Source organism: Pteropus vampyrus, unplaced genomic scaffold (assembly GCF_000151845.1).
Source record: "Pteropus vampyrus isolate Shadow unplaced genomic scaffold, Pvam_2.0 Scaffold229, whole genome shotgun sequence".
Taxonomy (NCBI): domain Eukaryota; kingdom Metazoa; phylum Chordata; class Mammalia; order Chiroptera; family Pteropodidae; genus Pteropus; species Pteropus vampyrus.
In genome coordinates this window covers 129,155-143,825 of record NW_011889010.1, presented here as the reverse complement: position 1 = coordinate 143,825, position 14,671 = coordinate 129,155, and the positions used below count along the sequence as shown (strand labels likewise).

The window sequence follows — 14,671 nt, the reverse complement described above, 5'->3', positions numbered from 1 at the left end:
ATAGCACTCCACTATGAGAGCCTGGACATACAACATATGGATTTATTTACTATAGTTTATTCACTCAGTCCACTACCAATAGACATATAGGTTGTATTCATTTATTTTTTATTACAAACAGGGCTGCTATCTTTTCATATTTTTGCAGTGTATCTTTGGGATAATTCTCTAGATGTGGGAATGCTGAGTCAAATGGGTAATTTTCCCTGATGCTGTCAAGTTCCTCTCCACAAAGTTGTTCCATTTTGCATTCTCACAAGCAATGTATGAGAGTGCCCATTAATCTACAGCCCAATCAATAGAAAAATGTGGAACTTTTGGATTTTTGCCAATGTGATAGGGGGAAAGAAAAGGTATCTCGGAATAATTTGATTTTGAATTTCTCTTACCATGAATTAAATTGAATATTTTTTCATATGTTTAAGGGCCATTTACATTTTGTTTCTTTACTGATATTTAGTCCATTTTTTCTAGAGTTTTTGGTTCCAGTTTTTTAAAAGCTCTTTATATGCCAGGGATGATAATAAATGGTAAATACTTTTTCCAATTTTTTTTTTTTTACTTTGCTCATAGCGCCCCTACAAAGTTTTCCTTTTAATTTATGTAATCAAATTTATGAATCCTTTACCTTACTGCTTTTGAATTTCTGAGTCGCAGTTAAAAAAAATTATTCATTTCTAGGATATGGAGGGACTCCCCACATTCTCTTCTATTATTTGTAAGGATTCACTTTTTTTGATTCATTTGAAATTGTTGTATAAGTGTGAAGAATTGAATAATTTTTTTGACTTGCACTAATCTATTTGAGTAAGGCTAGTACTCTGCTGGCTTTACGGATCATGTATATGTGTTTATTCACCCACTCAGTTTAGGGGAAAAATATCATGCATTGCTTTGAAGCTAGGGGATTTATATCCCATGTTTAAAAATAAAAAGTCCTATTTTTACAGTTGAAAATTATACTATGACCTTCTCTACTATAGCTATTAAACATTTTGAAAGGTTTTTTTCTTTTTTTTTTTTTTGCATTTTTGCAACTATTGGAAATAAATCACATACGTTCTTAATAGTTGTGCCAGGTAAGATAAAATTAAACCAAAGATAACAACTCCTGGATTAAAGATACTTATTAATTAAAATTAAGGTTAAAAAATGAAAATTAAGATTAAATGAGTGCCTTACACGGGGTAAGTGCTCAACAACTTTTTACTAAACTATTATCACCGTAATTCTATAGCTAGTTCTTGGAAAAAAATAAAAGGAATTGCAAAGCCTTCCCTGAAAATGCATCAGGAATATCATCTATTGTTATTAATGTTATCAAATTTTAATCCTTCCTCAGACTGATATTATGTAATAAATTTACCTTCAGAAAAATTAAATAACTGAGTCTGTAGCACAATTAGACTTATACCAACTAGAAACTAATACCAAAGCTTATTTTGTTATGCAGAGAAAAATGTGCAATATTGCAAATCAGATAGTATTTAAATTCATGTCTGTTACATGGTAAAAGTTCTGAAGAACATTTTCTTCTTTCTGAAGAAAGAATCAAAATTTCTAGATAAAGCAGATTATAAATGTCAGGTTTCTAGGACAATAAAGTCTCATTCATTCACTGTGAATACTCAAGCATATGAGGATTTGTTTTATTCAATAAATAGTTTCTACTCATTTATAATAGAGATCGAGGAAAGGAGCAGATGATAACATCAATGATAACCTACAGCCTCATATTGGCTACTGGATCCAAACTTTCCCTTAAGCAAACCTTTTAATTTCAATTTGATCACAGGAACAAAATCATTGACTGAACGTCAACACTTTAAATCCCCTTCTCTTTCAGCTAGTGATGTTAACGAACTGGGAAATAATCAGGAAATAGGAAGGAAGAGAGATAGCCAAAGTCCTAGATAATGTATAATTCATTATTGGCTACTGACAAACTTCATTTTACAGATGAGAAAGCTATAGCTCAGAGTTTTTAACCTGAACAAAGTTATAGAGCTGGCTTAACAGCAAAGCCAAAACCAGATTTTAGGTTTTCTGACTCTGAGGCAAATGCTCTTTCCAACATGTCATTAGACTGGTCAGATTAAATAATTAGGAAAAAACATATCAAGCTGATCCAATGTAAATATGTATTCTATATCATCTTAGAAGTTAAACCTAGTTTTACACATTCGATTTCATTCTTTTCTATTATTTAAATTATTGAGAAATCTCAATATGAAAAAAAAACAATTATTTTTACCTCTTCTTATTTATTCTTTTTTCTACATTTAATTTTAGAAAGTAAATGCTTTTCTAACGAAAAACTATTACCTTATTGCATATAAAATTCGCCATCAAAACAAAATTCTGTAAACATTTCATAACCATATTTAATCAATTTATACCATTTCATCTGAGAAAACTGAAGCCCAGGTCAAATTCAAGTTTAAAAAGTACTGAGTATCTACTATGAATCTGGTCCTGGTGCTAAAGTCAGAAGATTAACAAAGCAAAATCCAAAATAAGTATTTCTAATCTTTGGAACTAAACTCATGTAAGCCACACTCTTTATCGAAGAAAGTTAAATCTCGGTGGCCTCCCCAGCATTACCCTGATACTAAAGCCAAAGACACTACAAAAAAAATTATAGGCCGATATCCCTGATGAACATAGATGCAAAAACCTTCAAAAAATATTAGCAAATTGAACTCAGCAACACATTAAAAAGATCATATACCACAATCGAGATTTATTCCTGGATGCAAGGTTGGCTCACTATTCACAAAGCAAATAAGGTGATTTATCATATAAATGAAATAAAGGAAATCATATGATCATATCAATAGCTGCAGAAAAACATTAGACAAAATCCAGCATCCATTTACGATAAAAACTCTCAGCAAAGTGAGGATGCAAAGTGAGGATAGCAAAGTGAGGATAGAGGGAACATAGCTCAACATAACTAAGGCCACATATAACAAACCGACAGCTAACATCATGCTTAACAATGAAAAGCTGAAAGCCTTTAAAGATCAGGAACAAGACAAGTATGTCCACTTTCACCACTTTTATTGAACATAGTATTAGAAATCCTAGCCACAGCAATCAGATAGGACATAAAACGCATCCAAATTGGAAAGCAATCTACAGATTCAATGCAATGTCTGTCAAAATACCAATGACATTTTTCACAGAACTAGAGTGAAATAATCCTAAAATTTATATGGAACCACAAAAGACCCTGAATAGCCAAAGCCATCTTGAGAAAGAAGAACAAAGTTGGAGGTATCATGCTACTTGATATCAAACTATACTACAAGTCTGTAAGAATTAAAACAGCATGGTATTGACATCAAAACAGACACACAGATCAATGGAACAGAACAGAGAGCCCAGAAACAAACTGACATCTATACGGTCACTTAATCTAAGACTAAGGAAGCAAGAGTATACAATGAGATGAAGACAGTCTCTTCAATAAATGATGCTGGGAAAACTGGAAAGACATATGTAAAAGAATAAAACTGGATCACTTTCTTATACCATATACAAGAATGAACTCAAAATTGATTAAAGACTTAAATGGAAGACCTGAAATCATGAAACTTATAGAAGCAGCATAGGCAGCAAACTCTTTGACATCACTCTTTGTATTATTTTTTGGATATGTCTCCTCAGGCAAAGGAAACAAAAGAAAAAATTAACAAATGGTACTACATCAAACTAAAGAATTTTTATACAGTGAAAGAAACCATCAATAAAACAAAAAGACCACCTACTGAATGGGAGAAGGTATTTGCCAATGATACATCCCATAAGGGGTTAATATGCAAAATATATAAGAAACTCATATGACTTAACACCAAAAACATTAAACAATCCGATTAAAAAGTGGGCAGACAAATAGACATTTCTCCCAGGAGGACATTCAGATAGTCAGTAGACATGAAAAGATGATCAACATCACTAATCATAAGGGAAATGTAAATTAAAAACCACAATGAGCTCTCACCTCGTTTCTGTCAGAATGGCTATCATCAACAAATCAACAACAAGTATTGGCTGGTGAGGATGTGGAGAAAAGGGAACTCACGTGTGCTGTTGGTGGGACTGTAAATTGGTGCAGCCACTATGGAAAACAGTATGGAGGTTCCTCAAAAAATTGAAAATAGAACTAACATATGACCTAGCTATTCCATTTCTGGGTATTTATCCAATGAAATCGATAACACTAATTCAAAAAGATACATGCACCCCTATGTTCATTGCAGCACTGTTTACAATAGCCAAGATATGGAAGGAACCTAAGTGTCCACTGATAGATGACTGGATAAAGAACAGGGTATGCATATATAATGGACTATTACTCAGACACAAAAAAGAATGAAATCTTGCCACTTGCAACAACATGGATGGACCTAGAAGGCATTATGTTAAGTGAAATAAGTCAGACAGAGAAAGACGAATACCATATAACTTCACTTATATATGGAATCTAAAAACTGAAATAAATAAACAAACAAAACAGAAACAAACTCATAGATTCAGAGAACAAATTGATGGTTGCCAAATGAGAGTGGAATTGAGGGGAATGGGCGAAAAAGGTGAAGGGATTAAGAAGTACAAATTGCCAGTTATAAAAATAGTCATGTGGATGTAAAGTACAGCATCCGGAATACCGTCCATAATACTGTAATAACTGTGTATAGTGTAAGATGGATCCTAGGCTTATCAGAGTGATCACTTCGCATGTTATGTAAATGTCTAATCACTATATTTTATACCTGAAGCTAATATAATATTGTATGTCAACTGTAACTGAAAAATAAAAAAAAATTAAGAAAAAACATCTCAGTGGCCCACAATACAATTCTTCGATATTTTTGTTGAAAATAAGACCTCGAATTTTTCCAAAATGTAAGACAAAGTTCTAAACTCAAAAGAAATTCTTCTAAAGTTTCTGAAATTACTGAGGACACTATTAAATTATACTGATAGATGTTAACTCCAGTTTTATCAATTTTCAATGGTAGATCACCTTATTTCAATAATATAACATTTATAATATTCCAAAATACTTTTAGAGATAGAAACTAGATCCCAAATTACTTGTTTGAAATGGAAACTGTCCAAATCTAACCAAAGTATCTCTCTTTCCTAAGTTTGAGAGATTGGTCACAGGAAGAGGAGACACGTACCTTTCCATGACAGCCAGGCACTCCTTTCTCCAAGTAAATCGACTCCCTCGTCGTAGCCGAAAGGTTCCAGATGTGGCAGAGACTGGAGGAGGTGTTTGTCTCCATTCTGGGTCTTCTATTGGAATGGGGGCTGGTCTCATACTTAGTGTAGCCCCTGAAATAAACAAGGCATTTTGAGCAAATACCTTCTAATTTAATAAAACCCATATGACAATATATAATGAAATCAACAACAATGAACTTTTTCTCTCCATTGGAACTTGTAGGCCCAATATATATTTATATATTTTAAAAATTTACTTGACCAAAATAAAAATCCAAAGTGACAACTCTTTTTAAAATTATTTTAAAATGTCACTTTTTGTTTGTTTGTTTGTCATTTGTCTCTTACCTTTGGGCCATTTTTCAAAATGAAGCCCTAAATCTCTCTCATTCAGGGAACTATCTTCCTCTGAAAAATCTCTCTTGAAATTCCTATTTGACAGTTTAAATCTTTGTGAACAATATACCCCCTCTGTTCACAAACTCATTACCATCCAAAGGACTTTCTGTTTTTGAGAAAATGGGGACCTTGAAGTGTATATGTAGGTGGGAGGTGAATTTAAAATAATCCTAATTGCTGTAAACTCTTAAAAAAAAGTCACATATAGCATCAAAGAAAATAGGATATTTTATAAGCTTTTAGTCTACCAACTAAACCACCTCTCCTCCATAGGTCTACTACCAATTAATGCTACAGTACTTTGTTACCTTCTGTTACCTTCTGAATGCAATAAAAGGAATGAAAAAATACTTATAATTGAGATGCTTTACTAATTCAGATTAGCCTTTTCATGGACAACCTGAACTGGTGATGATGCATGTACTCATTCATTTACCATTTATCAAACCATTTTACATGGCTTATTCTAAGCTAGAAGCTATGAATAAAACAAAGAAAGCAACTTTGTCTCTGACTTCCATGGACTTAAAGCAAAGAATTTAAATATAACTTGGTATGCTTTCATAGAGTCCAGTCCCTGACTCTCCCACTGTTCTTTCATTCTTTCCACTGTTAAATTCATCTTCCCAAAGCATAATTATGATCATATCACTCCACTGATCCAAAGCCTTTGAAAAGTTCCCTCTGCCTATGGAATAAAATCCAAACTCTTAAGACACCCCTAGAAAGATAGGTTAGAACTTGTTAGAATTATGTAGAATAATAATGCACATATTAATAAATATATATTTCCTTCTCCATCACAGAAATCATACTTTATTTATTGTACCTTGCAATTACTACCACGGGTAGTATTTCTACTTCACTACATACACATCTATTTGTAGATCCCATCATAAGGGCTACATGATTATACGCTTTCTCTTATACAGATGAGGAGTATTTTAACCAATCCTGATTCTCCTCTCCAAACCTGATGTCTTGCAACTTTTGCCATCTGAGTAAATTGTATCCCCCTTCTTCCAATTCCTCAGCTCTAAAATCTCAGATTAATTTTGCTAGCCACATGGAGTGAAAGATCTCCAGCCAGGCCCCCCAGGTGCTCCTGCTAAATCCACCTAAAGTGCCATATGTTTGAGAAAAAAGCCATTTTGGACATTCTAGGTGCAGGTAATGACATGCGGAGAACTGCAAACCTAGCTGACAGAAATAAGGCCCAAAGCATACAGTCCCAATACAGCCATGTGGCAATCAGCCTCCAAGGTGGTTCCTAAGGACCCCTGCCTCCTGGTATTCAAGCTGTTGTGCGGTTCCTTCCCATACTATACCAGAATTAGTCTGTGTGACCAGCAACATATAGTAGAAGTAATGGTACGCCACTTCCAGTGTCAGATTATAGAATACATTTGTGGAGTCTGTCTTAGTTACTTGTGTCTTAGATCACTCACTCCGAAGAAAATTAGCTGCCATTTTATAAAGATACTCAGGAAGCCGATGGCGAGACTCATGTGGACAGGACCTGATGTCTCTGGTTAACAGGCAGTAAGGAACTGGGGCTTGCCAACACTCATGTAAGTGATCTTGGAAGTACACTATCCAGTCCCAGTGACTGCAGCCCTGGCTGACAGCTCGACTCATGAAACCTCATGAGAACTTTGAGCCAGAACCATCTTAGCTAAGCCACTCTTAGACTCCTACTCTCAGAAATTGTGAGATAATGTGGGGTAATTTGTTGCACAGTAACAGAACTAACAAGAGACATCACAACCATCTCCAGTCGTTTATTTCCCCATGTTACCCAACACAGCGAGTATTTTAATATTACTAATTATTCACATTTATAAACTTAGCAGGCAAAAAAATTCCCTTTAATATAGAGATTTCACTATTAGTTAAGAATGAGCATCTTTTCCTGTTTACTGACCATTATATGTCTTTTCTTGTAAATTTATCTTTGTCCTTTTTTCTTTTGAGTTATCTATCTCATTGATGTGTAGAGACCACACCAATTGCTAGTGATAGATTGCAACTATTTTTTCCAATTTGTCATTCATGTTTTATTTTTATTTATGGTATGTTTTGTGATCTTAATTTTTATATAGTCAAATCTGTCAATCTGTTTCTTTTATGGTCAATGCATTTTGTATCATTCAGAATATTTTTACAGTTTTCATTTTTGTTTAAACCCTTAATAGATATATAATTTCCCATTGTGTGTGATATAAATATTTAACTTCTTCCTCAAATGGACAAGTGTGTCATCACATAATGCTTTAGAGATCTGTGGCTTAAAATGTGTGGCAAACTATGGCATGTTGCCATAGTTTAAAGAAAGTTTTACTGAAATACAGCTATACTCATTCATTTACATACTGTCTCATTTTGGGACTACAATGGCAAAGTTGAGTAGCTGTGACAGAGACCATATAGACTGCTACTACTGGCCCTTTACAGGAAGAGTTTGCTGCTGACCCCTGGTTTAAAAAATTCCTGGCCTACACACCATGAAACTCTAGACCGAAACCCTTCTTCAGACCGTTCAAGAAAGAAGGTTCCATTCTGCCAAGATAACTTGGCAATTGGGTCTGGGCCTAATTCAAAGTTAATCAAGTTTAGGAATAAGAAGGAACTAGGAGGCTGGAAGGTTTCAAAGTCTTTGTTTTGTTACTTTTTTGAATGCGAGCAGGAATTACAGCATGACAAGGGCTCTGGAAACTATCTAAGTAGACTGCATAAATTCTGTTCTACAGCCAGGATAAAAGGTCCAAAACAGCCAAGCTGCTATCACAGCTGACTGAGACAGGCAGAAAGAGACTGGGTAAGGCAGGAGGTCCTCTCATCCAATGCCTGGCTCTAGCAAAATGATACCGTTTCAGGGCTTCAATGAGTAGAAGATAGGGAATAGATGAGTGAATTCCAGCTAGCAGGATACATCTATAACTATGGCACGCTTTCCTAGTTAAGTAGAGTGAACAATGGGTACAAATAAAACAAATTCAAAGAATCTTAATCATGAGGTTTAAGGAAATAAGCCAACTGATAATAATGGTTCTTTCTTGGTATTGGGTTTACTGGTAATATAACTATGTTTCTTTATAATATTCTTCATCGTCCAAATTTTCTATACAAAAGAAAATTTAGATGAAATAAAATTGGTCCGGAAAAGAAAGGGAGAGAGAAGGAAGGAGGGAAAATAAGAAGAGAAGTAAGTAGTGGCCTGGTTACTTTAAAAGTAATCAAGGCAATTTATGCACAGAAGGTAGAAACTCTAAATAATTTCAAACTTGTAAACATACTTCATTTGAAAAATAATATTATCACATTAATTTTGAGGGTTTTTTTTCTTGCTTTTCTTTTTTGATGTAGCAGTATTTTAAAATAGTGAAAGCAACACTCTGGGAACAATACAGAGATTTGTTCTAGAAACCTTGGTTCATTTGCTTTGGTTGAAATGGATACAGAGCAATGAATAACACAAGAATGGGTTTAAAATGATTAACTTTGAAAGAAAAATACAAAGATATCAGAATGTAAGAACAATGTATATAAAACTTTAAACTCCTCAGAAGTAAAACAATTCACTTCTTTTTTTCTTTATAGGAAGTGTTACCTATTTTATTTTTTTAACGGATTTTTTTTTCCCTCATATTTGGGCTCCCATTAAGAAAAAAAATTTAAACATTTATCTAACAAATCTAAACCCAAGAGAAGGAAAAATAAAACTTCTTCCTAATTTGCTGATAGAATTTTAAATTTTGGTAAATGTTTTCTTCGTATACATAATTTTGCTGCTTATCAGGGTTATTTCTGGGTGAGCCTTTGCCAATCAGCTAATAAGAAAAGGATTCCAAGCATGTCATTACTACTCCATTCACAGAAACCAGCTTCTCCAAGAGTAATTTCTCATCTTCTCCCATGTCACACACATAATTTCCCTGAGGGTCTGGGACTCTGCAACAGTGAAGGGAGGAAGCATCACTTCTGTTCTCCAAATTTACTTCATGGACTTGCTGCACAAGCCTCTTGGCAAACTGTATTTAATTGTTTAGTTTAGAAATATGCAGAATCAGTGCCATGAGCCAAGAGGAACTGAGCACACCCTGTCTGCTATAGCAATGTTTAAATTAGACAAGGGAAAAGACTGTTGAGCTTAATTTGATTAAATAAAGGGGCTTTTGATGTCAACCATGCTGAATTTAGTACTTACATCTTTTAAAAAATAGGCATTTTCTTGTAAATGTTTTCATAAGAAATGATAAAATGTATTGGATCAGTTTCCATCAGCCTATTTTATCAAGCCTTGGCAGGCTTTGGGTTATGCTGGAAAATTCTGATGATGGGTCTGTTTACCAGAGAACTACATTATATCTATATGTATTGGATTATCAGGAAATATAACTTAAATATCCACTCTATATTTTTCTTGCAGGGTCCACTTAAACAGGGACCAAATAACAAAAACAAACAACACCAAAAAGGCCATATCCAAATGGATCCAGAATAAGAGGTTGAAAAGAAGAATTTCAATCAACGTATACAGAGAGAAATGCTCTGAGCCCAGGAATAGAGAATGTACAAACATTTTTTTTTTTTTGGCTTGTTTTCTAAAATACTTAAATTTAAATAAAAGAGAAAAAAGTACTTTTTTATTTTGTGATTTTCCTTAATTTTGCATTTTTTATCAGAATATATGCAAAAGGATGGTACCATTTACATTTCTTCTGATGAGCTATCTATCCTAGACAGAGAAAAATTATGAAAGACCTACCTATCAGTAAAAATCACTGACCTCTTATTTCTATTTAAGTGCCTCTCAAAAGCAAATCTGGACTATGTGAACCTAGGTTCTTCAGTTTCTTACATCATTAAAGCTGTCAACGAGGCAGATTTTTTTGGAGGGAGCGTCTTCATCTCTCTTTACCTCCCTCTCTACTTCTCTCCCTCCCTTCTTTCATTTCTTCCTCCCTCCTCTCATTACATTTATATGTATTTTTCAAATATATAGAACAAGTACATGGCACAGAATTTAGAAAGACACAAAAGGTTATGTAGTTAACAGCCTCTCAGTTCCTGTCCACAGAGCCATTTTCATCAATTCCTAATACAGCCTTGCAGAGATGTTCTGTGTTTATTTGAGTGTATATATACATGTATGTATGTATTCCCCTATATAAATGGCAATATATTATAGCCATTGTTTTGTCTTCTTTTATTCACTTATGAATTTGATATTACCACATACAAAACCAATTCATATAAAGCCACCTTTTAAAAAACAGCTATATAGCCTCCACAGTATTCCGGTGTACAGATACACCATAATTTATTTAACCAGTTCGTGACTAGGGACATTTAGGTGGATTCCAATCATCTCTGCAATGCTTTGCAGAGAAGATTCCGATAAACTATAAGCGACTATTGACTAGACAGTGGATAAGCTATTCTTAGATGCTAACGTAATTTTAGTTCATCTTATCCAAACATGATAGTAGTTTCAAAGTGTCTATGGAATAAGAAGAAATAATACAATTCTTTAGCTAATATGAAAAGTTATGTTAAAATCAACAAAGTAAGAATATTTTTATCTAGAAAGAATTTTATACCACATTAGCTCTTAAAGGTTAAAATTGCAAAGAAAAACTTAAAAAATTAAATTTCATTTGCTAACATCCAATTACTGTTGAGACAATGAAAACAACCAACAATGAACTTCTTTTCTCTTCAGCTAACTTTAAATTATGTCCTACAGAAAACCTGACTAAAAAGAACTTAGAACCAGTATGAATTTAGTTTCCAAATAAAAAATAGAAAATATGGAGATGGTTGGTAATGCAACTTCACAAAGAGCAAATGCCTATAATTAGAGAAACTTATTCTTAAAAGAAGGCACTATCTCCTTAAAGAAAACAGCTCCTAATCAACAGGGGGATGAATGACATTTCTTTCCCATTATTCCTGTTTCAATGCCTTAGTTCCTCCTTCCTCTAATTTCCTGATGATGGGTGTTCCAAGATAAATTAAAATAGGAAATAAGATTAAAAACAAAAATAAGACAGGGAAAAAAAAAAAAAAAAAACCACAACACAACAGCTTCAGAAGAACACAATATCACCCCAGTGCTAAAAACTGGATTTTAATAGCAGTATTCTCAAGTGGACAGCGCTACCCGATTAGCTACAAAAATGCTGCTGTGGCCTGAGAGCTGCATCTTAGTCACCTTTCCTGTTTCCAGTGAATTTGTTTTCCTGGTATCCTATTCCATACTTGGTATTGGAGCCTGGCCCTGAAATCCCAGTGTGGGAATTCAGCCCCACCAACTGTGATTAGATTATATGTTAGGCACTGTTCTAGGTGCCAAATCCAAGAGACTAAAACCCCTTCTCCTATAGAGGCTGACTGCCTGACACATTGACCAGTGTTTGCCTTCCAAATTCTTCACTGCTCTGCCCTATATATTTTGGAACACCCTAACAATCCCTCTCGTGTCTCTCCTGGTAACCAACTATTGGAATGTGACCAGGCTTATAAAACTTGAAGCATAGTTCCTTAATCATCTAGCTAATCCTTGCTTATCAGCCTACCTTGCTCTATTAAACAAACCAAATACCAAGTTGTTTCTGCCCCTCTCCATGTGATTGGCTCTGCTATGAATCATGGGAGAAGTGACATCTTTAGGAAGATTGCTTTGCACTGAGTTTGACTTGTTGCTTCAACTGTAATATATCTTAAGACTGAGCTGTCCTACATGATAGCCACTAGCCACACGTGGCTATTGAAGCTGAAATGTGACTGACTGGAAGTATGTGCTTTACGTGTAAAATATATATTATATTTCAGTAGAGAAAAAAAGAAATCTCAGTAATTTAAAAAAGTGCTGATTAAATGTTGAAGTAATAATACGTATTGTTAAATAAAATATATTATTAAGTTTAGCTATTCTCAGTTTTTAAAATGTGGTTACTAGATAATTTAAAATTGCATGTCATTTGCATTGTATTTTTACCGAACTTTTACTGAATATTTAACTAATGGCAGCAACAAGAGATATTAAGAGATTTGCTTGTATATCTAGAAAAATATCTAAAATCAAAGTTCTTTGCAGACAAATTTCCAGCTAATAAATGCTGAAGGAATGTTAGACTGGATTATCACCATTTTGCAATCCCCACTGAAATAACTGATTCAAATAAGCATCATCAATGGATTCTAAGACCACTGGCAAAGGTTGAAGAGGATATTCACCCACTGACAAAATGATACCCTGCTGATTTTAAACTGCAAAGACAAGAGCTGGTGGTCACTACTTTAACAAATGATCAAATTCAGCATATGAATAATGCTATAACTTGATATTACATGCCTCTTGATATATGATAATGTGAGATAAACGATACCTAAAGAGTGTTTTGCTCCAATGTTTTATTGTGAAAATTTTCAAACATAGAGCAACAATGAAGGAATTTTATGGTGAAAGTTTCTATTCATGCCATTTAATATTTTACTTTACAGTACTAACGTTTTCACATATCTGTCCATCTCCCTATTTTACACTGATGCATTTCAAAGTAAATTGCAGCCATTAGTACATGCCCTCCCTAAATAATCTGTGAAGTATTCTTGCCAAAAATGTTTAATCTGAATCAAGCCTCTAATCCTAACTTCCAGTTTACAGAAAATAAAGAGCTATAGAGGAATAAGTTAATTGATACTAAGAGGAAAAGTTTAAATCCTGAATATGGGACATTCTGCAATATTTTTGGATGGTTTAAAAAGTTTATGTCATGAATGGGGATGGGGAGCATAGCACAGGGAATGAAATTAGCATGACTACGCTGGCTAGGTGGAGGGTGAGCGGAGGGAGGGAGCAAATAGGGGGACAGTTTTACAAACTATATAGATGTCTAACCAATGTACGGTGTACTTGAAACTAATTAAAATAAATATATTAAAAAAAAGTTTATGTCACGAAAAAAAAGTCTGAGTGACTAGATTGAAGAGTCTAAAAAGACATAACAATAAATTCTAACTTGTCAACCTAAATTAGATACTACTCAATTAAAAAGAGCTACAAAAGACAATCTTACAACAATTAGAGAAATGTGAATATGCATTTGATATTAGATGATATTAAGGAATTATTGTTAATTTTCTTAGATGTGATAAAAGAAAATATGATTATGTGGGTGATTATCCTGTTTTTCAGGAGATGAATGCTGGAGAGATTATGTGTGTATACATACATATATACATAAAATTTAAATTTATTCACTTACTTATTTCATAGGAATAAAGGAAATATAGCAAAATATTAACAATTATTGCATCTAAAAAGAGGGTGAATAGATGTTCACAGTGCTGGTCTTTCAATTTTTCTGTACATCTGAAATATTTCAAAATAGAAACGAGGGGGTGGGTAGATTAAAAAATTCATTGCAGAGAGGTTAATATGCTCTTCTGTTTTGGTATGCCTGGGCCTTTCAGAATGAGCATGTGATCTTTGAAAAAAATCTTATCAAAGACATACACAAAAATACATCTCTATAACATTCTTTATTTCCACCTCAGAGCTAATGCTATTATTAGCAAAGACTCTTCAATATGCAATATCCCTACTGGTAATTTAGTCTATAAGCAAAAACTTTAATGCTGTAGTATTACAGAAGACAGCTCAATCACAAGGTTAAACTGGAGATCAGGCTCACTGCCACCGGTCTGTGTTACATGTAGATTGAGACAGTCTGTCACACAACTTCAGATTTTACTTTATTTACCACTTGTTATAGTATCCTGCAATAGAACTTGTCTATTCCTGGCAACTTCAGACAGGAAGGTTTCTGTGATCTTTTTCTTTAAGATTTCATTCTGTTTTCCTACCTATTGCGGCTCCCAAAGTCATCAAGACAGCTTCACCCTTAAGCCCAAAGGTACAATCCTCACCCAAGTAAATAGAATCAGAAACAGATAATCATTAACAGAGATCATTGGATACAGTATAACATGAACTAAATAACAGCATAAACTTATATTAGTAACTAAA

General features: G+C 33.8%; 1 protein-coding gene across 1 annotated transcript in view; it reads right to left on the bottom strand.

Moving 5' to 3' along the window:
- Window positions 1-14,671, bottom strand: part of HMBOX1 (homeobox containing 1) — a 153,414-nt gene that overhangs the window by 40,856 nt on the left and 97,887 nt on the right. Inside the window, exon 5 of the mRNA XM_023519668.1 lies at window positions 5,193-5,346. Coding sequence (XP_023375436.1) covers window positions 5,193-5,346 — 154 coding nt within the window. The remainder of the gene's footprint in view (window positions 1-5,192; window positions 5,347-14,671) is intronic.